The 25,864-nt window shown below is 33.6% G+C and overlaps 1 protein-coding gene across 1 annotated transcript in view; it reads left to right on the forward strand.

Moving 5' to 3' along the window:
* The first annotated feature begins 23,849 nt into the window (after positions 1–23,849).
* Positions 23,850–25,864, forward strand: part of LOC129217035 (ribitol-5-phosphate transferase FKTN-like) — a 97,073-nt gene continuing 95,058 nt past the window's right edge. The window contains exon 1 of the mRNA XM_054851270.1: positions 23,850–24,066. Within this exon, the coding sequence (XP_054707245.1) occupies positions 23,974–24,066 (93 nt within the window). The 5' untranslated portion in view covers positions 23,850–23,973. The remainder of the gene's footprint in view (positions 24,067–25,864) is intronic.

Raw genomic sequence — 25,864 nt, forward strand, 5'->3', positions numbered from 1 at the left:
TCTACACTCAAAAGAACTGCAGTACTATAAAATCTCTAGAAAACTGGACTTCCATCAATTTTTCTAGTAGTGGCACAACTTCTTCTTCTAGTAGTGGCACAACTTCTTCTTAAGCAACACTAACATTTTTACAAAAAAGGATGCTGTATTGTTCGTCAATTTCATAACACTGTTCGGAAAAAAATTATGCGTACATTTCAAAGAAATCAGATGTACTTTTTTTTAATTTTTTTTTTTTTTTTTTTTGCTATACTGTAAAACAAAAACTGCAGTACTATAAAATCTCTAGAAAACTGGACTTCCATAAGTTTTTCTAGTATTGGCACAGTTTCCTCTTAAGCAACACCAACATTTTTACTAAAAAAAAAGGCTGTATTGTTCGTCAATTTCATAACATTGCTCGGAAAAAAAAATTATGCGTACATTTCAAAGAAATTAGATGCACATTTTTTTTTTTTTTCTGCTACACTGTAAAATAAAAACTGCAGTTCTGCTAAAAATATTTAGTAGGGGAAGGTCGGGTAGTATCGGACACCTAAGCCATTTCAATCATAACACTTTCTGTTTTATTTGTAAAGAATTAGTTTTTGCACTAAATTATGCTGTACTAAGTTACTTAACATAAACTGTAAACTTTGGTTAAGAAAACATGGAATCATATTTTTAAAAAAAAAAAATTGTCAAACTCTATTTTTTGCCAATTTTAAATTTTGGAGGGTTGTATCGGACAAAACATTAAAGTGTTGAAATAAAAACAAATATTTCAGAAATAACATTTTAATGTGCAAAAAATGAAACGAACAAAGTAGTTGGTTACTTAGAATAGTATACAAGTCTAAAAATGAAAATAAGTAATAATTTTTTGTAAAAGTTGAAAAATATAGCCTATGGTTGGTTTATCTTTCACTAGCTTCTCCTAATTGTCATTTTATTAAGTCCAACTTTTTCAATGGCTTCTTTCCTATTTGTTTCATTCCATTTATGTCGTGATTTTTCCATTTCAACCTGTTGGACAAAGAAAAACACCGTCAGTATCTAATTTTGGTGACAGTAACGTTGTCCGATACAACCCGAAATTGGTTTGTCCGATACAACCCGACTGTAAAGCTACAGTTGTTTAACCACCACTAGGTTATTACTTAAGCTAGACACTTTTATAGTTCGTTAATACTTAGATTAATATACTATCAGTCTAAAGGTATAACAGTGAAACAATATAACTTACTCTATGTGTAAATATATGCCCTAGAAGTTAAGTTCGTGCACTGCAATTCTCTCAACAAACAAACAAGTAGCTTTGCACACCAGAACGAACGGTTGATTTGAACAAATATGGCGTCTGTGGCTTTCTTCCGCAATACCGCACACTATGTTGAACCAGTACGTGCTGCCTCTGGCTACGGAATTAAGCAGCAGCCCTTGTCCTACACTACGCGCTGTCCGATACTAAACGACCTTCCCCTAAACTGAACTTTCATAAAGGTTTCTACACTTTAAAGAACTACAGAACTAGAAATTGTCTAGAAAACTGGATTTCCATGAAATTTCCTTGCATTGGTACTGCTTCTTTTTAAGCAACGCTTACATTTTTACTAAAAAAGAAGCTGCATTGTTACTAAAAACGTTTATGGAATTCAAGTTTCCTAGAGATTTTCTAATTATACTAGAGTATTTTCCTATACTGCAGTAATTATACAGGTTTTTCTTAAGTAACGTTCTATCGATACAGCTTCTTCGAAAGTAATGCTACTTAAGAAGGAATTGTAGCGTTACTAGAAAATCCCACTTTCCTAGACATAATCTAGTAGTACTGCAATTCTTTTACAGTGTACAAATGCAAACTGAGAAATCTTTTTTTAAATTTAGAGATTTTCAACTTCGCTGCTAATGGCAAAATTTACCTACGCAATTTGTCTTTACTAGTTAAAGCTTAAATTCGGGGATTAAGTCGCAAAAATAAGTGGCTGTTTTTTTTTTTCAGCAATCACGATTGCTTATTGCTTTCATTTGACTGTTTTGGTGTCCTATCATTTTATTTTCTCACCAGCACCCTCTGCAGCTCCACTGTCGACCGGCTCCTCACGATGCTGCTCCTCTAGCGAAAACCGTCTCCAGGTTGCACCCATATCCTACACGCACACGCATACATATACACACCTGCACACACCTGCAAACACACATACATGCACACACCTGCACACACACACCTACACACACACATGCACACACTCATGCCTGCACACAATCACAAACACACACGCATACATACAAATTCCTATACACACAAACACACACACACACTCACACTCATGCCTGGGCACAAACATACACCCCTACATACACACACACACACACACTCGTGATTGCGAAAAACATAATTTGAATTCAAGAATTCAAAATTCAAATTATTATTTTTTTTTTTTTTAATCCAGTAATCTTGTTTTCTAACAATAAAAACAATCCATTATAGCTGCCATTCCACATTTAAGCCCAGGTTATTTGACTACTTTGATTTGAAAAGAAACTGAGGAAGAAAGACGTTCTTTACATCTTTCTTTTACCTTTTTTTTTTAGATGTTTGTTTAATTTTCGGCAGATTTATTAAAGAGACTAAATTTTTAGTTACTTATCAAACTGCATTAATAAAACCAATATGGTATTTTAATTCTGCTGAAAAAAAAGTCATGAATATTATTCAACTCTGAATTTGTGTGAGGATACGAATTTGCAGTTTGTTCAATCCAATGGTTTATAATGGGGTCATTTCCAAAATTTTAAAAGCATTTTTTCTGAAAGAGAATGCTTAAAAACATGTAGGATTTAGCCATTTTTTAAAATAATTTGACAAAGTTTAATATTTTTTAACAGTTATTTTAAATGGTGCAACTCATTGTTTACGCTTCTGCACATGACATCCCAAATGATGAAATGCCATTCACTGATGCCATTCACAGAGCGCAATAATTAATTTGTATCTTTACTCACGTGTACTGGCAAAGATATGGTTGATAGCAAACGTAGAGTACAATTTTTAATTCGCTTCTTGATTATCATAAAGTGGAAACGCGTTAGACAGATACGCCAAAGTACATCATTTGTGACGTCATGAAGACCACGCCTTATTTTCTTCAAAATTTGACATTTTAAAAAATTAATTAAATATTAAGCGTTGGGACAATTTTTTTTTTGCTTATTCTATCAATTTCAGTGACTAAAAGTAATACTTTTGACTGAACTAAACAACCCCATTCAATGAAATTAGTTGGTGAACATTAAGTCGTCTCATGAGAAGCGTATAAGTTAACTTTGGTTGAGTCGTTCTGATATCAAAGTGTTAACTTTTAAAGCCTGGGCTGATGCAGCATTTGTACTAGAAGTGCTTAATCCCCAGAAGTCAAGATTTTGAAATGTGCTTTCGAGTCCTAGAATTTGGGAAGTTTTCTATCATTTTAAGGACATAAATTTCTAAAATATTTTCTTCTGACTGAGAGTCGCAAGTCTACAGGAATTGTTGCCTTAATTTTCTTCAGAGGAAAGCTACTTCAGATATTAAAGATAAGGATCAAAATTTAGTTAAATAATTATATATATATATGGAGCAAGAATGGCAGAGTGCCTATGCTTAACCATTATTTACCCTTAAATAACATTATATTTTATTAAAATATCATTGGAATTGACTCCTTAGACACGAATTCTAACGTAATATTAAACATAAAAACCAAATTTTCTAAAAGGATTTTTTAAACCGTTTTTTGCGATTTCTAAAAGTTTTCATAAAAGGGAGCTGTCACTTTTTTTTTTTCTTTTTTTTTTTTTTTTTGCACCAAGAGCTTCGGTCATTTCCAAAATACTTTTCTTACTTCAAACAGAATAAAAAGCAAAATATTTCACTATAATTAAGAATACATAATTAATAAAAATACGATATCAAATTCATTCTCTTAAACTGAGAAAATGAGAGAGAAAAGATATAGAGTATTAACATATTTAGTTCTTTGTTCTTTTATGCTGGCAAATTATTTTTCTGTTGCATCATCCCAATGTTTGTAGAAAATGCCCTTCGCCTGTAATTCTATTTCCGTACTTTTATTGTCTATCCTACCAAAAAAAAAAAAAAACGATTGTTGCATCTAGTTAGCAACTAAATTTCTGAGCATTCACCAAGTGCAATCAAATCTTTTATTTCAGTTGCGTGAAGATTCCCCGGAAGTCCTGCTGCGGAATTCTAATTTTCCCCAACGCCCTAGTCACGACTTATTTGCTTACAGAGCTCCTTCAAGTAGCCCATAAACTCATCCCCATTGCAAACTTTACTCCCATCACCGCCATAAATTCAGTTCTTGTCCTCATAATCTCTATATATGGTCATAAAACCACAACAGCAAAAATTGTTCAAAAAAATAATAATAATTATCTGGCGTCGTTGGTCATGTACCTCCGAAAACATAGCTATCTTGTTTGCTTTATAGCTTTGCTCAAATATTAATACATTAATGTTCCATGGTTTGTTTGTTTACATGCAATCAATAAACGTAAATTATAGTTAAATAAAAGTTATCCGATTTTTCTGGTAGAAGTAGTATTAGAATTTCAATAAATTTCCAACTTTTTAACTTTGTTCTTTATTATTTTTACTCTTTATTAATCTGAGCAAATTATCTTAAGGCCCTAGAGCCGTATACAAAATGTTTATTGCGAAGAATTAAATACAGGGTGACAAAAGTAACTTGGACGCACGTAATACGTTATAATTTTAATGCTAATGAATTATTAAAACCAAACTTCAAAATTAATACGAATACATTATTTGGTCTAATATATTTACAAATTTTCAAAGTGGCTACCTTTAGCCTTAACACGCAGCTTTAAACGTGTCACAAAATTTTCGGCTACGAACCACAACTCACTTCATGATATTTTATCCCATTCCTTGTATAAGGATTTCTTTAGGGATGCCAAAGTTTTATGAGTTTTATCGCACATCCTTGTCTCCAAGATCTTCTTGCATTGTTAAACGGCGTCAACGACCTCAAACTAATAGTTTGGGGTGCGATATGTGCTAGTGGGAAAATATCACTTGTTTTTGTTGGTCAAGGGATAAAGATTAATCATGGAACTTACCGCAGAAGCATTTTGGAAAATTTTGTCTTGCCAAAGTTCTTGCAAAAGTTCTTTGGAAACAAAGGATGGACCTTCCAACAAGATTCCGTACCTGTACACAGAGCAAAAGGCACTCAAGATTGGTGCAAGAAACATTTTCCGGACTTCATTGGAGCTCAAGAATGGCCAACGTATTCCCCAGATTGGAACCCAATGGATTATTTTGTTTGGTTTATCATGGATACAAGAGTGTGTGCTAAACCTCGTAAAACTTTGGCATCTCTAAAGGAATCCTTATGAAAAGCATGGGATAAAATATCGGTAAGTTAGTTGCGGCCCATAGTAAAAATTGTGTGACACGTTTAAAGCTATGTATTAAGGCTAAAGTTAGCCACTTTGAAAATTTGTAAATACATTAAACGAAATAGTGCATTCGAATTTATTTTGAAGTTTGGTCGTAATATTTTCATTAGAATTAAAGTTATGAAGCATTACGTGTGTCCATGTTATTTCTTAACACCCTGTAAAATATTAAATTTGAAAATGATGATTTCAGGCAGTGGCGTAGCTAGGGAGGGGCGGAGGGGGCGGTCTGCCCCGGGCGGCACATTTCGAGGGGCGGCAAATTAACCCTTTTGATAAAAAACGTATTTTTCAAATATAAATTATGGTTTTAATCTGTTACTGCAGGCAAAAAGAAAATCTTCGAATTTTAAGCCTTTTGTGTCACTACCAGATTAAAATTACATACAATACTGTCTGATTTCTTTAAAAAAACTTTCAAAAGTCTTCCTTCATAGCATATCAGTACAATTCCTTGCTTTGCTTCTGAGTGGGCGGCAGTGGACAGTCATGGGACCATGTTTTTTTAGACTGTGGAAGTTAACTCCAGGAGGAAGAAAACAATGAAGTTTTACATTTTTCACTGTAAGAAAGAGTTATAACACTGAATTTTAAGAGAGATTTTGAAAACCTCCTAGTGGAAAATAACGTTTTTTTTAACTTTAAGAAAATGGTGACAAGAATAAGAAAGGGGGGGGGGGGGTTGAAAAATGGTACACGAAACAATTTATTGGTTTGGTCCCTCAACTTGACCAAGCATATTCTAAAATTGTTTTTTAGCATATTCAGTTTCAAATAATTCCGGTTGGGAACCTCTCCCAGCTCCACTCTGTTGTCTAACTGCTTGAAAGATAGCTTCAAAATGTTTTTAGGAAAGAGTGCTCTCTAATGTTTCATCTCTTTTCCTGATGTCACCAAAGATAGCTTAGAAATACGGTTTTGGACCTCAATGTTGAAAAATTTCTGGGTAGAACCCCGAATCCTGTCTTTTCCTCTAACGTAGCAAACACCACCGAAAAGTGCATGTTTAGGACTTTAATTCTGAAAATTTTCCTTGAGAAAACTCCTCTCTTCTAAGGTCTCAACATATAGCCTAAAATTACGTTTTTAAATCTTTGATTCTTTAGTATCATTTTTTGTTGAACCTTGACTATGCTTTATCTCCTAACGTGGTCAAAAATAGCTTAAAATACGTTTTTAGGCCTTCAGTTTCGGAATTTTTTCGAGAAAGATACCTTAATCACCCCCCCCCCTTTATTTAACGTCTCCAGAGATTAAAGCTGCGTTTTGGAAACTTCAATTTTAAAAATTTTCCGAAGAAGGAAAGCCGAACTCCTCAGAACTTTTCCTAACGTCCCGAAAGGTAGCCTAAAATTTCGCACATAAAAATGTGCGTGACTGGGAGAGCTCGCTGATTCCTCCTTTTCAAAGATAGCCTAAAATGAACTTCAGCTCGAAGAAAGTTTTTGGGGGGAAGCCTCTCTCTGCCCCCTTTTGCTCCAAACATTATCAATATCAAACAAAGCCTTAAGTTGGGCGTCAATCACGGAAAGTTTCCATTAGAGAGTCGCCTGGCTTCACAACATTTTTAAAGCCATTATTCCTTTAACGTCACGAAAGATAGCCTAGAATTGCGTTTTTGAGACTTTGGTGCTGAACAAATTTGAAAGGAAGATGAATCTTTCCCAATCCAGTAAGTCACCAAAGATGCCGTTAAAATTGATTTCAATTAAAAAAAAAATATTTCAGTAAGAGCCTAAGCGCCTCTTCCTCCCCTAACGCTTACAACTGTCTTAGAATATTCATGCAATTGCGTTGCCAAAGAAAGCGTAAAATTGCATTTTTCAGAGCTGGAAGTTTTTGAATTGAGTATCAGACCATTCCCAATTTTCTTAACTTCTCCACAAAGTAGCATAAGCTGCATTTTAAAACATTCATTTTCGTACATTTCCTTGCGGTGCCCACCGATCCCCTAACGTCAACAAAGAAACACTAAAGAGACTTCAGTTTTGAAAAAAATCGAAAGCAAACCCAACTCGCCCATGCCCTTCCCTTACAGCAAAACTGCCTCAATATTCGAAATTTTTTACGTAACTTTAGCAATTTTCTCCAAGTCTGGTCCCCTTCCCCCTTCTTTTTTTTCTTTAATAAGTATGTGAAAAAACTTACGCCTTTTTTTCTTTAATTAAACTTCTAGTTTTAATTTCAACAGTCTTGACAGTTTGAAGTGTTAGCTATTTACAACAAAAGGGCAGTAAATTGAGAAACCGCCCCAGGCGGCAAACACTGTAGCTACGCCACTGATTTCAGGTACAGAAAATATCATTACTTTTTCCAAGTATTAAAACGAATTACTATAACGTATTTACTTATCTTACTTTCTCTTCATCTCTTCAAGGGATGGCAGACGATGAGGATCGAGCTCACGACGGGCAGCTTATTGTGAGGCTCTGAGAAGTTGAGCTCTGTTTCGGAAAATAGGGAGGGGTAATTGGCGCTAAATTGAGTTGAGAAACTTTCTTAGTAATTCTTCAAAAATATTCCAATTAAAATCCGAGCCAATAACACGTCTACGGTTTTTTACAGGTGAACATAGTCAAGGTCACAGCTCAACTAACCAGAACTACACTATACTCGATTCTTCAGACTGACGCGCTGCCAATCGTGCCACTGAGCCTCGTAAGCTCAACGAAAAAATCGCAAAAAGGAGCAGCGAGAAGCCGCGCATGCGCTGTGTTCCACGGGTTGGTAAGGTGACGGTTTTTCGGTGTCGTGAAATGGATGGTTTTTCCCCACCTCAAAAGTGCTCAACACTCCTAAAAAAGTTTTCACTTCAAAAAACTAAAATAACAACAATAATAATAATAGGTAATAATAATTAAATTCATGTTAGTTATGTACGGAATATGTGTCACACCGTATAAAAATAGCTCATTGACAGACATTATCCTATCATGTAGAAAAACAGCATTCAATGGATAATAGTAAACATCATGTAATATTTTTTCATTGAGAAATTAGTGAAGCAAGCTTTAATTACATGTGTGATTGCCTAAGAAATAAGCATTATTATTGGCGTTAAAATTTACTTGTAACATAAAAATCGATTGAGCTACATTAATTACACCTTAAGGCAGGGTCGTTACCGCACATTCTCTTAACCAATTTTGCTGCCTTAGTACAATTACGTCCTATTTACGTCGACAATATCTTGATGCTTTAATTATACTCGAGTCTAGTATGTTCTTTTTATTAAATACCTTGTAGACATCAACTTCGTGGAAAAAAAGTATTTCAATTGCAAATTTATGCGAGCCAGGAAAATTGGTATGAAATTATACATCCAAAGGAGTACGTTAAATGAATTTGTCCCTGCATGATAAAGAGCTTTAAAGAAGGCTTGTTTTTAAAATTAAATTTGTGTTATTTTCATGGGAAAATTAAGCAAATCAGTTCATTGGAAATAATAAACGGAAGAAAAGTCAAAGAAAACAACTCGGTTGAAAATGAAAAAATGAACGTACATAAAATAAATGGAGGTAATCAAAGAAATGAAGCATTACAGGTAATTTGGAATAAACTACTGAATGAGAATATATTTTTATTTATGTGGAGGAACGAAACGCAACTTGGGGGGGGGGGGGGTGCTACACCTTGACTCTAAACCATTTTGCCAGTGCGTACCTTTTGAACTGAAATCGTTTTTTTTTTTTACTGAATGCATGGACTGCCCATAAAATCACTTATTTTAAACATCTTTGCACCCTCTCCTCCCACCTTTTTCTCAAAGTGTCACACTTCGCCTTACCCCCTACCCTCTCCTTGTCACATGACACGCTATCTTTATCTTCTTTATCTTTAATAATAATAAAGCTGAAAGTCTCCCTGTCTGAATGTCTGGATCTCTGTGACGCGCATGGAGCCGTTATGCCGATTTTCATTAAATTTGGCACAATATTAACTTGTAGCATGGAAATGTGCACCTCGAAGCGATTTTTCGAAAATTTGATTTTGTTCTTTTTCTACTCCAATTTTAAGAACATTTTACAGAGCAGATTATCATAACATGGACGAGTAAATTACCATAATATGGACGAACAAATTACCATAACGTAGACGAGCAAATTAATGTAACGTGGACGAGCAAATTACCACAACATGGGTGAGCAAATGAACATAGCAAATTGGCGAGAAATTCATCATCCATTATTTGTATACAGGCGAACCAAATGACCTTTTATTTTTATACTCCCGGATAAAGCCGTGTGGGTACCACTAGTAATACATAAACACAGTATTTTTTTATTATTTTTTTATTTCAACCTAAATCCCACACTTCTTGTTATCCCCCCCCCCCCCTTTGTCACAATTTCAAGAACCCACTCAAAGCCTGGCATCACTTGTAGACGGCCCCTGGGAAACTTCTTAGTGATCGTTAGAGTGTCTAAAATAAAGTATCTCAATACGAAACTCACATTTACAAGAAAAATTGCATCCAACGTATTTTTTGAACTCCTCCCAAAAGTTTTCAACAAGTCATTTCTCAAAATGCATTTGTTTGAGAACATGTGTTATATTATTTCTTGAGGCAATTCAGTGGATATAATCATACCTTATCGTCCGCGACAAAAGTTGTTTCTGACAATTTGAAAGATTTTTAGCTTGTAAAGCTATGTATCCCATTTAGTAGACTTTTCTATCTTTTAGGAGCAAGTCGATATTTGTGTTAACACATTAACTGAAGGAACTTTGGATTTGTTAAAGTTATCTACGTCAATAAATTTGAGCCGGAAGCTCTATTCAAAAAGCGATTACATATTTTTATTTTTCTGCCCCCTTTTACAGCTACATTTTTGCCAAGACAAGATTTCTATAAATACAGTGTCGAATAGTTCAGTGTTTCGATTTTCAAATCTTCTTTCAATTTAAATGTAAATACTCTTTTCATCTTTATTTAGAGCTTTCAATGAAGCAAAGAACTAAAGCGCTCGATTTTAAACCGCTCAAAGAAATTCCGTCCAAAACTAAACGAGCCTACTTTCCCGTATACCACTATCGGCTTCTTAGCCTCTGATCAATTAGCTATTAATTAGCTAAGATTGAAAAATATGTAAAGTATCCCTCTTCAACATTTAAAGTTGGTTTCCATCACTTAAAAAAACTAATGAAATATATACGAACAAATTCATAAACAAGCAAAATAGCAGCACTTTTAAACAATGCAAAAAAAATTTCAATCGTTTAAAAAGAAAGAAAAAGTATTAAAAATAACTAGTACATAAAAATAAATACATTTTATCAAAGGAACAAAAATAATTTGCAGCTCTTTCTTTTGGGTAAAATAAAGCACCTCGGATTTTAGCTTCCTTTTATTGCCATAAAATTAAATTAATAGATAAATAAACTTTAGAGTATAAAAAGCAAATAAGAAAAAGTCCTCTGAAATAAACAAATTTCATTAAAGAATGAAATCGATTGCAGCTCATTCTTTCCCTTAAAAAATAAAGCAATCCGAATTTCCTTCTAATTTTCGTTGTCAAAAATAAAATTAATTAATTAAAATTTTAAAATGAAAATAAAAACAAATATTTCAGCAATCATTACTTCATAGTAAACACATTTGCGCCTTGATAATTCCTTTCATTTTGAAAAGTGAGTTGTGTCAATTCTAGAGATACGTCGTTGGGTAATGCGGGGCAAAGTGAAATGGTGAAATATTTACTCCGCTTTTACTGCCACTTACTTAGTAATATTTTAACTATGTAAGTTACATGTGTAGTCTATTCCAGTCAAGAAACGAGCTGATGTGGGCATCACATGACTTCCTTTTACTCCAATTTAATGTCATTTTTTCATTATTGGCAGTTTTAATTAGAATATGATTCAATAGTTTACTCACTAAATATCACCAACAATGGCCAAATTGAAACCAAATTAAAAAAAAATAAAATCGCCAAATTTGTCGCCAATTTGGCGAAAAAACTTGGGGACCAAAAGACTGGCGATATATCGCCAAGTGTCCGTCAAATTATAACACCACTTGATTTTACATCGAAATTAACAACGATTTCCCCCCAAAAAGGGGCAAAAGACCCCCTTTGAAGAATACGAATGCAACCAAAAAAAGAAGGGGCACAACTAGACCTCACTAGGAGTCTACGTACCATATTTCAATTTTCTAGGACATTCCATTCTTCAGTTATGTGACATACATACGCACATACATACGTACATACAGACGTCACGAGAAAACTCGTTGTAAATAACTCGGTGATCGTCAAAATGGATATTTCGGGTGTCTGTACGTTCCTATGCACATATCCACGTGTGGTCGAGTTGAAAAAAAAAACTCAACATTCATTTAGTGGCGAGCAAAATGGAAATTAAGGCCCATTTTTGGGTGAAAATTTTTTCGCGAATACAATACTTCCTTTTTTGTAAAAGGAAGTAAAAATTACGTCTGAAAATCAAAGCATATGATAATACAGTGAAACCTGTGTAAGTTGACTACTTGCGGTGCACTACTTTAGTGGTCAACTTATAGAGGTTGAATTATATGATAAGATCTAATTCTGTGCCTGAAAATAGATGTCAACATAGACAGGTAGTCAACTTTACAGGTTTTACTGTGCAAGCAATATTCAAAAATTGATGTTCAAACAGTAATATTTTGTTGCAAGTTAAAAATTATTTTCATATTATCAAATGATAAAGTTATTGTTATTAAAATTTTAAATATTAATTGGGACCTTCTAATATTCGGGGCGGTATTTATTAAGTTAATATTTAGCTCATTTGTATTTTTATATTTTTCATAATTAATCAAGTGCATGCGGGACAAGGTGAAATAGTTAATTTTGTTCATTCATCAATCATTGGCTAAATCACTTGCGTATTCATTACTGAACTAATTTATTTTGCATTCTTTCATTAATTCATTTTTTCACTTATTTTCTTCTTCACTCACTATTTTATTCACTTCTCTATTTTTCCTCAAGTAGGAATAAATAAATTTATTTATTTATTAGTTTATTATTTCATTATCTTTTTATTTATTAAATTAACTTTTTATTTGCTCATTATTTTTTTCAAAAATATTTTTTATAATCGAAAAAAATATATTTTATTCGAGGAATATTTCATTTTTCACTTGCCACATGAAAACAAAAGTGATTTTTTTTTTTTTACGGTCAACAGTAAAAAAAAAATAGTGCTTCAAATCAAGTTTTATAACAAAACTAGAAAGCCGACCGTCTCGGTATGACAGGTGAAAATTGCTTTTACTCTTCTACATTTGAACGAAGCCATTGTCTGTTTGATGATATTTTTATAGTTGAAATTGTAACCCCAACTCCAGTGGATTAACCCTAAACTCCAGTAGGTAGCGTTCATTGTTGACCGTTTTTTCGTTCCAAAACATCATAAAAGCATTAATGCCCAGTGCGGCTAAAATGAATTGCCAATTCATCTCTGTACACACTCCCAAGGTCATACAAAGATGTACCTTGGGTTTCCCAACTTCGATCGATATCATCTTCCTCCTCAGAAACATCATTTGGATCTGGACTGTTATCATACCAGAGGTCGTTCTGTGTTATACACATATTGTGCAAAACTGCACAAGCCATAATAATGCGACACACTTTTACAGGAGTATACAGTAAAATTCCTCCCGATGAGTGCAGGCATCTGAATCAATTTTTCAAAAAACCAAATGCCCGCTCCACGACATTTCTGGCCTTTTTGTGCTTTTTGTTATACAGTTGCTCTCGGGCAACATTTGGGGGGCATATGGGATCATTAGCCAAGGCTCTAACGGGTGGCCGCTGTCACCCAAAAGAAAAGGCCGGCTAGGAATTGTGTTTCCAGTAAATATGTTTCTCAAATTGCTCATCTTCCAGATGAAATAGTCGTGGCTGCTGCCCGGCCACCTTGACACCACATCCAAAAATTTCATCTTGAAATTTGCAACCTGTAACATGCAATTTCGTTTAAAAGAAATTGAATATTTATACCTATAATTGCATTTTACACTGCTAAATCCATGCCTAGGGCAAGTGCTAGGGATTTCAAGCTGTTGGTCAGTAAATTATCCAAATTTCAAAAACCTTAGCCAAATGTATTAAAGTTTTTGACAAGTATTAATTCTAAAAAAATTTAATGGTGAATGTTTTGCTTTCAAAAATTTTAATTGGCAAAGTAATAATGTAAATAAATATACAATGCAATGTTACTTACTCTTGAAAAATGCAGTTTTTTTTTTTTTTTTTTGGAGTAGTAACGTTTCGAAACTAGTAATTCATTTTCAAAAAATTACAAAAATTGAAGGAAAAAAAAAATTTTGTGATTAAAGAGACAGTATATGGGTGTCATCTTCTCAAAGAACTTGACGTTTTTGGAAATGTTCCTATTGAATAAGAAACAAAACATATTGCATTTAATTTTCATTCCACAAGGTGCATTTTGCACGGCAGGCAGCATCTCCAAATCAATTCTCGATTTGTCGGCATTTTTTTTTTCTTTTGCAGAATTTTTAACTATCTGTTCTTCATTTTGCAGATGGGGCAAAAAATGCTTTTCTGAAAAATGTTGAGATTTTTTGTTGGTCAATACTTGCAAAAAGTCAGAATTTGTTTCGCTGATTTTACTGCATCCGGCAGGGTGGCAACTGGCCCTCCACACCGTTTTTTTCAATATGTAGTAACTTCATAGGATATTTTTTGAACCAGAATAACATCAAACCAATACATCTACACAAATGTACAAAAAGAGAGAAAGAGAGTGGATTTTGTGTATGTTCCAAGTAATTTTCGGAAGCACTGCACCTATTTGAAAAATTCTTTTGATATTTGCGATTAAATCTATATAACTACAGAGTGACATAGGCTATATATTATCTGTGTTGAATACCATGCTTCCAAAGTGTTGCTGCTGATGACGTGCTTGCCGAAATATTTTAAAATAAACTTGTTTTAAAATAAACAGTACATGCATAATATTAATTTAAGATTTTCAATCTGAACAAGGTCTGGGTCTGCTGGTTCATTATAAAAGCATGCAAGAATAAATTCAAAGCAAAGTTAATTGAAGAGAAAAATGTTTTAACACATCTTATATATACCATCTGAACATTAATCGTGAAGTGCGCATGCCTGTTGAGGTACACAAACCAGTCATTAGTTGGTGGACGCTCAATACGGACATGTGTACAGTCAATCGCTCCTACTGTATTAGGGAACGAAAGGTCAGCATAGAAGGCTGCAGTCGCCAATGGAATTTCATTCCCAGCTGGAAAGGTGATGTGCGTTCTCCTCAAATCAGTGATGCAATCCAAAATTCTCTTCATATGCCGGGATACAATCGACTGATCTATTTCGGCGAGGACACCATCAGCAGTAGCAGTTTGAAAACTTCCACTTCCAAGGATGCAAAGAGTATTCAGAACCTAAAATTGAAAAAAAAAAACAAAAAAACATCAGTTTATTTTGCTGCTTAAAATCTAGAATATAAACAAAATTGTTTATATGACTTATTTGGAAGAAGAGTTCCACAATACGAAGAAGTGAAATTTTACAGAAGTGCTTGAAGTTGAACAATTCAGGCAATTTGTGTTAAGAAAAGTAAGTTTGCTCAGCTCTCCAGTGGTTAATATTGGACAAAAAAATCTATCATTTTTTTCCAAAGATAATAATTTCCTTTAAAGGCCTTTAAGCGAATAAAAAAGACAACTAAGAATTTCGTATTGTGGCCCTCTTATTCCAAACGAGCGAGATAATGTGTTTTGTAAGTATTTCTTTCACTGCTAAGACTGTCAAACTATTTTCTTACATAAAGTTTTTGTATAAAAAGCAAATACATTTAAAACCAAAAAAGATTTTAGCATTTCAGTTGGTAAGGTTTTTTTTTTTTTTTTTTTTTTTTTTTTTTTTTTTTTTTTTTTTTTTTTTTTGAGCAATCACGATTGCTTATTGCTCTCATTTGACCGTCTTTGATGTTCCGTGCCTTTTTCAACCACCACCGTCACCTGCAGGCGTGGCTTCGTCCTCCGGTAGCTGCTCCTGGTCGATGGCGTCCATGTCCTAGACACACGCACGCTCATACACATACGCACTCACACACATACACACACGCCAACGCACAGGTCATACACACAGGTCTACACACACACAAAAGCCTACACATACACAACTAATGCACACGTCTCCGTTCAACAGGAGGGTAGACTTGGAGGGACAGGAGCCCTGTCTAGAAACAAGTGAGTAGAGTGGTAACCAATGAGTGGGGTCCTGTCGCAACTCGTGAATACCAATACCGTGAAATGTCCATTTAAACAAATTAAACTTTCATTACAAAGCTTGAAGTGCAATTGTAACCCCTAGAAGTTAATCATGATGGGATTTCAATATCAGATGCTGTATTTGTATGCCAGTGCTATAGATCGTGATGAGATATACTGATTTTAAAGAAGCTCTAGACAAATTTAAGTAACAATGCATTGGAATTAGATAAATAGTGCATGTTCAAGCTTAGAACCTTCTCGGAAGGTGAGACATGCGAAGTAAGATATTTTAACACTGTATGTAAAATTGAGATGGCACAGTTTTCCAGCAGTGAAGACGGAAATAGAATGGAGCACATCATTCAGCCAACAACAGCTCGAACGATCTTCATCAGTACCGTTTGTTGACATTTTACAAATTTGTTGCAAATAACAATTTTTGATCTAGTTTTTGATGCTGACTTTGCTTGGTGACAAGTGATCGGTATCGCGATCGCTGGCAATATATAGAGCAATTCATAGGTCAGAACAAAAGAGTTGAATTATAGACATTGGTAATGCTAAAGGAAAACAGAATTGAACTTACTTGTAGCTCCAAGGGATACCCATTCGGATGCAAGAGGTTCCTTCTTGGAAGTACAACCCATAGTTCTCCGCACAGATCCCACGCTGTTTGTTTTGACAGGTGAAATCTCCTAACAAAAGCTTTACTTCTCATTCGAAATGGAACACTCACATCTTTTAGACTCCAATAACGGTTCAATCGAATCATTTGACGTCGACGCCATCTTATTAGCAGCAACGCGTCCGCCATTAATACCGCTCGCAAATGTTTGTGGCGAGATTTTTCTTTCCACAGAGTTGAGTTGCAACTTGCGGCGGCGCAGGCTGAATTTGTTACAGCTTGCATGGCACAAATCGCAGATGACGTCAACTGCGGCCTCGCAACCCGCAAACGTTTTACTTGCATGAGCCCATAGTCTTACCAGTACATTTTTTACTTCCTTTTACAAAAAAAGAAGTATTGTATTCGCAAAAAAAATTTCACTCAAAAATCGGCCTTAATTTCCATTTTTCTCACCCCCGAATGAATGTTGAGTTTTTTTTCCCCGACCCGACCACACGTGGATATATGCCTAGGAACGTACAGACACCAAAAATATCCATTTTGACGACCCTCGAGTTAATTACAACGAATTTTCTCGTGACGTCCGTATGTACGTATGTATGTGTGTATGTATCTCACATAACTCAAAAACGGTATGTCGTAGGAAGTTGAAATTTAGTACTTGGACTCCTAGTGGAGTCTAGTTGTGCACCTTTCCTTTTGGTTGTATTTGGATGTTCCTAAGGGGGTCTTTTGCCCCTTTTTGGGGGGAAATCATTGTTGATTTCGATGTAAACTCAAGTTGTGTTATAATTTGTCGAGCACTTGGCGATATATCGCCAGTCTGTTGGTTTCCAAGTTTTGTCACCAAAATGGCGACAAATTTGGCGATTTATTTTTTTTTTTTTAATTTGGTTTCAATTTGGCCATTGTTGGTAATATTTAGTGAGTAAACTATTGAATCATATTCAAATTAAAACTGCCAATAACGAAAAAATGACATTAAATTGGTGTAATTGGAGTCATTTTAACTATTTTACTTTGCCTCACATTCCTCTACTTCTATTTTTTCCCCTCTTTCTTAATCCAAATATTAAGAGCATGTTCAGAATCTGCATATTTTTTTCAAATATTTGGCAAGAAAATACAATCTTTAGTATTGTTGGCTTCTTGATAAAATTAACTATTTGAAATATTCCCGTAGGTGTTCATGTATGATATATTTGAATACCCTTACCTTCAAAAAATGCCCTTAAAATATAATCAAAAATATGATCTATACATGCTTTCCGTCAAGAAGTCTTTTACTACACAGTTTGTTTGAAGCAAATCCGTCTTTAATTTAGGGATCTATTTTTGTTTAATCGTAGACGCTAATGAACGGTAATTTTTTGAACTGTTCAAAATTGAATAAAAAAATTGCTCAAATGCGGGGGTGAAATGCGACAGTGAGGTGTCGTCGCTGAGATCTTTTGAACAAAAAAAGTTTGTTCGAATTAGGCTATTTACTAAAAAGGTAGGGCCGCATAAAGTCAAGGTGGGCCCTTGTCAGTTTGGTAGTCGGATCCCCAATTCCTATTAAAACCAGACCTTCCCAACAGCCGGTCCTCTACGCTTCCGACTAGACTAACATGGCCTCTTGTTGGTCCAGTGAAGTCTTTTTTGAACTATTCAAAATTGAAAAAAAATTGTTCAAATCAAAAAGTTAAACATGGGCGTGAGGTGTTCTTGAAAAACTTTCGAACAAAAAAAATTGTTTAAATGGGAGAACTTGCTCAAAAATTATTTGGGAATAGACAAATAGACCGTCTGACTCAAATTGTCTCCATCTCAAAACCCTACTATCCAATTTTTAATTTTTTCTATCTCTAATTTTTTATCTCTATCAATTAAGAAAAAATAACGCTAAAGGAATTGTGAAAGGATGTCTTTGGCGCGCTAATTGCCTTTTTAAAGGATGACAGTGTGCCCACACCCCTTGCTATTCTACGTCACCCGAAATGGCTTCTTTTTCTGCATCAGATTCAGAATTTCCACATTTTCTGAATCAACTAGAACAGCTGATATAAGTGTTCCTATTTTAATGAAAGTCCTATACTGAACTCAAGGGCGCGCACAGGAGGGGAGGGGGAGAAGGAACACGTGTTGGCAAGGGCCGGAGCCTGAAAGGGGCCTGAAATTTTTAAAATGAAGGGTGAAATATATGCAGGGACATAAGGGCAAACAATATGCAAGGGGCCCGTAAAAGTCATTTGTTGACGGGCCCCAAAATTTCTTTGCACACCCCTGGCTGAACTCAATTTAAGTATGGAACTAAAGCGCAAATGTCATTAGAGATAATAAAATTGAAAACTATTTTTGAAACGTATTCAGTTTTGCATGTTTGGCTCCTAAACGTTTTGCTATTTTCAGGAGCCCCATACCTGTGTAAGTTGGAAGAAGTTATCTTGGAACTTGCGGAAGGGGTGTTCTTCAAAGCGGTTTTAAAAAAATAATAGCTTAAATATGCGTATTCCATTTTCTACAGGAGGAGGATTTTCATTTTGTTCTAAAGGTAATGCTATTTTAATCTGACTCTTCCTAACACACGATTTAAATCTTCGTTAATCAAATAAGATTGCGAAGAAATCTTGCCCCCAGATGGAAGGTCAAGAGAGATCACTGGGACCTCTCTAAAGTTCATTGTTCTGCAAATTTTGCTGGCGATTCAGAAAATTTGAAAACAATATTCCTTCATCGAGATTCCTTTCTCTTTTTCTTTCATTTTTAAAAATTGTTTTTGATGGTGCCTAATGTTTTTCACATTAGATTATGTGTGCATGATGTGTGTGCATGCTGGTATTTTATCATTCGGTAAAATTTTAATTTCATTCAGCAAATTGAGAATTTTCCTTCTCCCAAGAATTTTAGTTTCTAGCGCCTCCGAGAGCGATATTTACAATGGGGTTGTTTCCTTCAATCAAAAGTAGTACTTTTAGTCACTGAAATGGATAGAATGAGCAAAAAAAAAAAAAACATGGACCAAGAAAATTCTTTTATTTTCCCAACAGTTATTTTTTAATTAATTTTTTTAAATGTCCGATTTTTCAAACTAGGCGTGGTCTTTATGACGTCACAAATGATGCACTTTGCCGCACCTTTGTACCACGTTTCCACGTTATGATAATCAAGAAGTGAATTAAAATTGCGCTCTACGCTTGCTATCAACCATATCGTTACCAATACATATAAGTAAAGATGCGAATTAAATATTTTGCTCTGTGAATGGCAACATAGAATGGCATTTCCTCATTTGTGATGTCATCGACAAAAAATGTAAACAAAGAAAGCCCATCGATTTAAGTAATTTTTTAAAACTATCAAACTTAAAGAAATTATTTAAAAAATGTTTAGATCCTATGTTTTTAAGCATGTTCTTTCAGAAAAAAATACTTTTAAAATTTTGGGAACGACCCAATTGGTCTTTAAAATATTTCTGTTTGCAAGCTTTAACGTTACCTAAAAAATAATTACATTTTGTATTCCTATTATATATCTTCATCCCCCCCCCCCCTCTTTCCTATACTATCATTCTGCACCTGCAACTTACGTCGATCTGTATTCATATGGGCAATTTCATGAAACTAGAGACATCATAGTAAAAAAAAAACTTCATTGTATCAATACATTTTTTCTTTTATATGAGGAGAAAAATACTGTATTTTTATAAACCTATTCAAAAAAAGTTATAAACACATTTTTTGTAAGTTTCATAGGCATATTTGAACAACACTACTCAGTGCTCATGTGTCGTTGTATGAGCGGCTCTAAAAGTTAATCCTTGTTTTAACTTAGGAAATTAATTGTTATGTCTACAATCTTACTTTTTATTGAAATTTTGTTTACACAGGAAGAGATTAGATCAACAAAGAAACTTTTAACTGTTATAATTGTCTTGTAACTTTTTTCTTTTTTAACTCGGCCTCATACTAATGAAACATCAGTCACAAAATTGTATAAAAGTTTGCATCGCCTAAACAAAAACAAACCCAAGTTAATAAAAAGTCATATTCTCTTTATTTATGATAATATCTGCAATATTAATCCCTTAAATATTTAGAAATAGTTGAATTTTTTTTATTTAAAACTTATTTAAAATATGTAACATCAGTCACAGTAACATCAGTCACATTTCTCTTTTCGGTAATAAACCTCAAACAAATTGCACAAATGCCATTGATTGCTGCAGAAAGGCTGTAAAGGAGGCGAGATAGTTAAGAAACAAAGGAAAACATGAAAATTACAAAAAAATAAAACAACGTAGAAGCTAAAAAGAGCGGACGATAAAAAATAAATAAAATAATTTTAAAAAACCTAGCATTATTACCAAAGTTAGTTCAGAATGGAACTAAAAAGAGAAATTAGATAATTAAGTAGAACAAGAGTAGAACAAATTTAAACTGTTAAAGTCTCAGGTTTAAATTGTAAGTTGCATTACCCCTCTTCAAAATAATGAAACCTTGGTAAAATCTGTTAGTTATTAAAAGCGCTCTTTGTTATATCTTCACAAAAGAAAAATGCAGCCGTAAAAGAAAAATCCAACATGAAATTTGACAAACATTTGCAACTAATTCAAAATGTAATACATTTAAAAAAAATGTACATCATCGATACAGAAATATTTCTAAATGTCACAGCTTCATGCAAATTTCAGAACTATCACGACTTGGAGCCATGTTATAAAGAGTTATATTTGAGATAATACTTTTTAGCTGCAGCAGGTGTTTAGCAACAACACTTTTTTGCAGTAAAGGAGGGAATCACTTCCAGCGAAATTGTTGACTGCAACTGGAGAACGGGTTCTTGAAGGATATCACTAATAATTGATTCACGAGAAGTTAGATACATTGAAATTAAGAACTAAGAGTGTTTAGTGACTGTCAGGATTCAAGCAGAAAGACATTGGAAATAGTCTGTCAATGTGAATGAAATTTTTCATTTACATGAGAAAGGAATAAACTATTTAGCGCACTAGACGTAATAAATGCAAGAGGACATTTTATTTTATGAAATACATAAAAATATATCTTTCAAAACTTTATAAATGTACTTTTCTTGTAATTTAAATACAATTTTAAACAAAAGATGTTTAAATTTCATTTTTAAGGAGAAATAATTTATAATTGCAGCAATTTATTGTAAATGTAACATCAGTCACAAAATCTTTGTATCATCAGTCACTGGTGTTAAATAATTTTTATTCTCTCCGTTTTTAAGTTTTTCCAGTAAAACAAAGTGTTTTCATCAAGCCTAAAATCTCTACTTTAAGGGGGAAAAAATCTGTTTACATTTTGCGTTATTAGTTTGAAGAGAATTTCAAATTGTACATAAGTCAATTTTCTCAATATCTCTTCTGCGTAACATCAGTCACGTTTTTTTATTCCCTTTTATTTCACACAAAAAAATTTCCTCAAGTCTGAAAACAAGTGTGGGGGCAGTGATGTACCATATCATGATATTTCAGATCAATTTCAGAAGAAACAAAATTTAATTTCAAGATAGTGCTGAATTTGTAAGTTAAAAATGGAGTCAAATTGTAACATCAGTCACCGTGGACAGACCCATATACAGTTTGTTTTTCCTTATCAAAGAATTATTACTTCTTCAGAATAGCAACAGATGGCGGTATCCTGCAAAATCTGAAAAACTTATATTTCGAAATAAAAAAAATAACAAAGTTAAACTGCAGTTTTAGAGCTGTTACTTATTTGATATCAATCACAGAAGTAGTTTAAATTTACTTATTTGTTTGTTTCTTTTTCTTTTTTTTTTTTTTTTATTTTTTATTTTTCCCTGTTATCTGGAACGCTCGAGTCCACAATACTATACAAACGAGAATACGCGTTTCCAGAAGAAATATTTTTTTCGCTAGTTCAACTAATATTTTTAAGTGTTCATTACTAATTAATTAAACAAAATATTGCCATCCTTCTCCCACAAAAGGGCTTTCTTCCCCACGAAAACTAATCACCTAGGGCCCCTCAAAAACTAGCTCTTAGCTTTTTCCTGAGAAATTTCATATTCATCTCACATACATATACAAACATTTTATTTTATAGGTGTAAATAGAAATATTATGTTATGATTTTTAAATGTGTAGTACAATTTGCCGACTTCAGGTGATGCAAAGTAAAGCAGTATTATGCATTTTTTATTAATTCAACAATTAATTCACTTGTTCATTCATTAATATTCATTTAAATACTATTAATTCTTTTTAAGCATGCTTTTCTTTATTCATTATTAAATAAGATATTTTTACCTTTTTTAAATAAATTAATTTGTTTATTTATTCATTAGTTTACTTATAAACTCAAAGGAAAATGCTTTTAAAAATAAAATAGAAAAAATTTCAATAGAAGTTTATTGTAATTATAAATTTACCCCATGTTTGGAGCAAATTGTAATCCTACACTAGGTACAAATTTGCTGCTGAAAACGAAAAACAACATGTAAATACACGTTTTATAGTAACATGCATTATTCTTTCTTTGTGTACTGCAAATTTAAATAATAAGTTTTCAATTTCTTCATTCTGAAAAATGTAATTTATCTTAAATATTTCCTTTTGCCTCGCGTTATCCATTTAATTTTTTGTAATAGTTACAACATGTTGTATAATAATTTTCAGACTCTCTTGATTTTTTTTTCTTTTGAGCAATCACGATTACTTATTGTTCTCATTTGACTGTCCTTGACGTTACGCTGATTTTATTTTCCATCCGCCTTTCTCTGCAGCACCACTGTCGACCGACCCCTCCCGATGCTGCTCCTCCAGAGAAAACCGTCTCCATATCCTGCGTCCATATCCTACACACATATCCATGCATACACACACCCACACTCATGCCTGCACACAGACAAAAACTCACACACACATACATACTCATGCCTGCACACAGACACAAACACCCACGCATACATACACACACTTACATACACACACACTCATGCCTGCATTACAGACACAAGCACACACTCACATACATACACATACCTATACACACACATACTCACACATTCATGCCTCGACACAAACACACACGCCTACATACACGCACACACTCGTGATTGCGAAAAACATAGTTTGAATTCAAAAAGCCATAATTCTAATTAATTTATCTTTTTTTTTCTTTTTTCTCGGGGATGGGAACTTTTATTTATTGCTTGTTTATCTTTCCAAAATACTCCATTACCAACGCACATTAGAAAACGCAACGGAAAGAAAATATTTCTAATGACCTTTTATATCATAACATCTGATTGTTTTCTCAAGGCTCATTAGAGTTTGGGATCCTATCTCTTTGAAACATGAAGTCTATTAAATCCTTCAAAGTGTTTCTCTAGATTTCCGGGAAGTGCAACTATAATTTACTATTAACCCAATCTTCTACGAACAAGTAAACAGTTCCACAATGTGAGCTGACAAACTAGCTCCATACTGACGGCTAAAGCGGAACTGCGTTGATTACAACGACCTTCAAAAAAGAACATATATGTGGTGAAACTTTTGGATGAAACCTATAGTGAAACTACTTAAAAAAATAGAGAAGTTTTCCAGTTTTGTGTTGTTCTGTTATCAAATTTTAGTGCTTTGCTTTGGATGATGAGTTTTCTTGAACTGTTCGTCATTTTTTCTTTGCTTTTTTTCGCTGGAGAGGCGAAGCTCTGGAGGAAATTCAAAAATGCCGCGAAGGTAAGAAAACATTTTTGAAACGATACTTCACATAACGGCCGTTGTTAAGCGAAGTTTAGGAAAAAATGTATTTGTTTGTATGCATTTGAAAGTAACATTTAGGGAATCAAACATCAGTGTCATTTATAACAGTGGTGCCCATCCTACGACCCGAAGTTCACATCCTACTCGCGAAGTTGATCCGTGTGTCCTGTTGTTTTGTTTAATGTTAAAAATCAAAAAGCACGATTAGTGGCAATGCCCCAAATTTGGAAACAAATATTTTCTGAAGAACAGAACAAAATAAGCATCAGGTGATTCATAACAACAATTATTGCTTTTTTTTTTTTTCTTTCCCATCTTTTTTTTTTTTTTTTTTTTTGTGCGTGTGTGTGTTTGCGAGAATCGTCTTAATATGAGGATGAAAAAATTGGATATTGGCTGATTTATATTAAAAACATTCAACTAATCATTCTACTTTTTCTTTCATCTTAATCATTTTAACATATTTGCATGATAGTTTTCATATCCAAAAATTGTGGAATGCACTGTTAAAATAATTTACCGCAGAGAAAACATTATGACAGATAATTTCCGCGTTTCTTAATATAATTATTGATGTCCTCCTTCCATGCAAATAACTTAAAAAAAAAAAAAAAAGAATACTTGGTTACAGCTGTGAAAAATAAAGCATCTCATTGTATCCAATTATATGACGATCAATATAAATGTGTAATAAAAAATCCGTTTCTTGTAAAGATTGAGTTCATGTTGTTATTGCGATGATTAATTAAAATATTGAAACCAATGTGTTCTCAGTACTTGGCTCCATCTTTGGCAATGTTTCATCTCCTTTACCTAGAAGATGTTATTTTTACTTTCTGATAATATAGAGCGAACTTAAAGTTAGTGCTTTTTCTACCAACACAATTAATGTTAAGGATATTCGCTTCATTTATCCTTTTATTGGAAAATTCGTTCATGCTTGGGATGACACATCGTTTTAACAGCAAATGCTTTGCCGTATATTTTTCATACTCATGTGTTATTTGTTGATGCGATGTGGACAATATTCGGTATCACAGATAAAACAGAACAATGAAATCTTTTCTATTTTTGATTTTTTTATTTTTATTTATTTGTGTATTAATTTATTTATTTTACACTTGTGACTGTTAGGCGTCAAAAATTTTCGAAATTATTCCAGCTTTTGAAAGTTATTCCTCCGTTAATGCAACATAAAAACGATATATTTAACTAATAGGTCTCATTCCTCTTTAATTTACCATTTACATCCCAAAATGTTGTTGAATGTGATTATTACATTTGAGATGCAATTTTCAAAATTATGAACTTTCTATAGTTGGGGCAAACCTAACCTGGCTGCGACGAAATACTGTGATTAGTGTCTGCGTAATCCCAATGCTGCCAGGTTAGGTTCATCTCACTATAGCATCGCTTTGTCTTGTTCTTACGCCTTATGAAATATTATAAAAGCAAATATTTTCCCGAACAGTATTTTTGGGAAAAAGAACATATCGGCGGCCTCGCGAGCTGAAAATTTCGAGAATTTTACATGAACAAAACCAAAAGTTCCTTATATACTAAATTGCCTTATAAAATAAAATGTTATTAAACACCTTATATAATAAATATTTCACGAGGATTAAATTTTCGCGACTCCGACTAGCTCGCGAAATTAGTGAAAATTAAAGCATAGGGAGAATAATTGATTAAACGGTAAATGATTGCATCCTGAATAAATTATGCTTCATAAGAAAAGCCCTTGCTGTGCAATGAATAAAGATAAGTTTGAATA

This window comes from Uloborus diversus, chromosome 2 (assembly GCF_026930045.1).
Source record: "Uloborus diversus isolate 005 chromosome 2, Udiv.v.3.1, whole genome shotgun sequence".
In the NCBI taxonomy this organism is placed as follows: Eukaryota; Metazoa; Arthropoda; class Arachnida; order Araneae; family Uloboridae; genus Uloborus; species Uloborus diversus.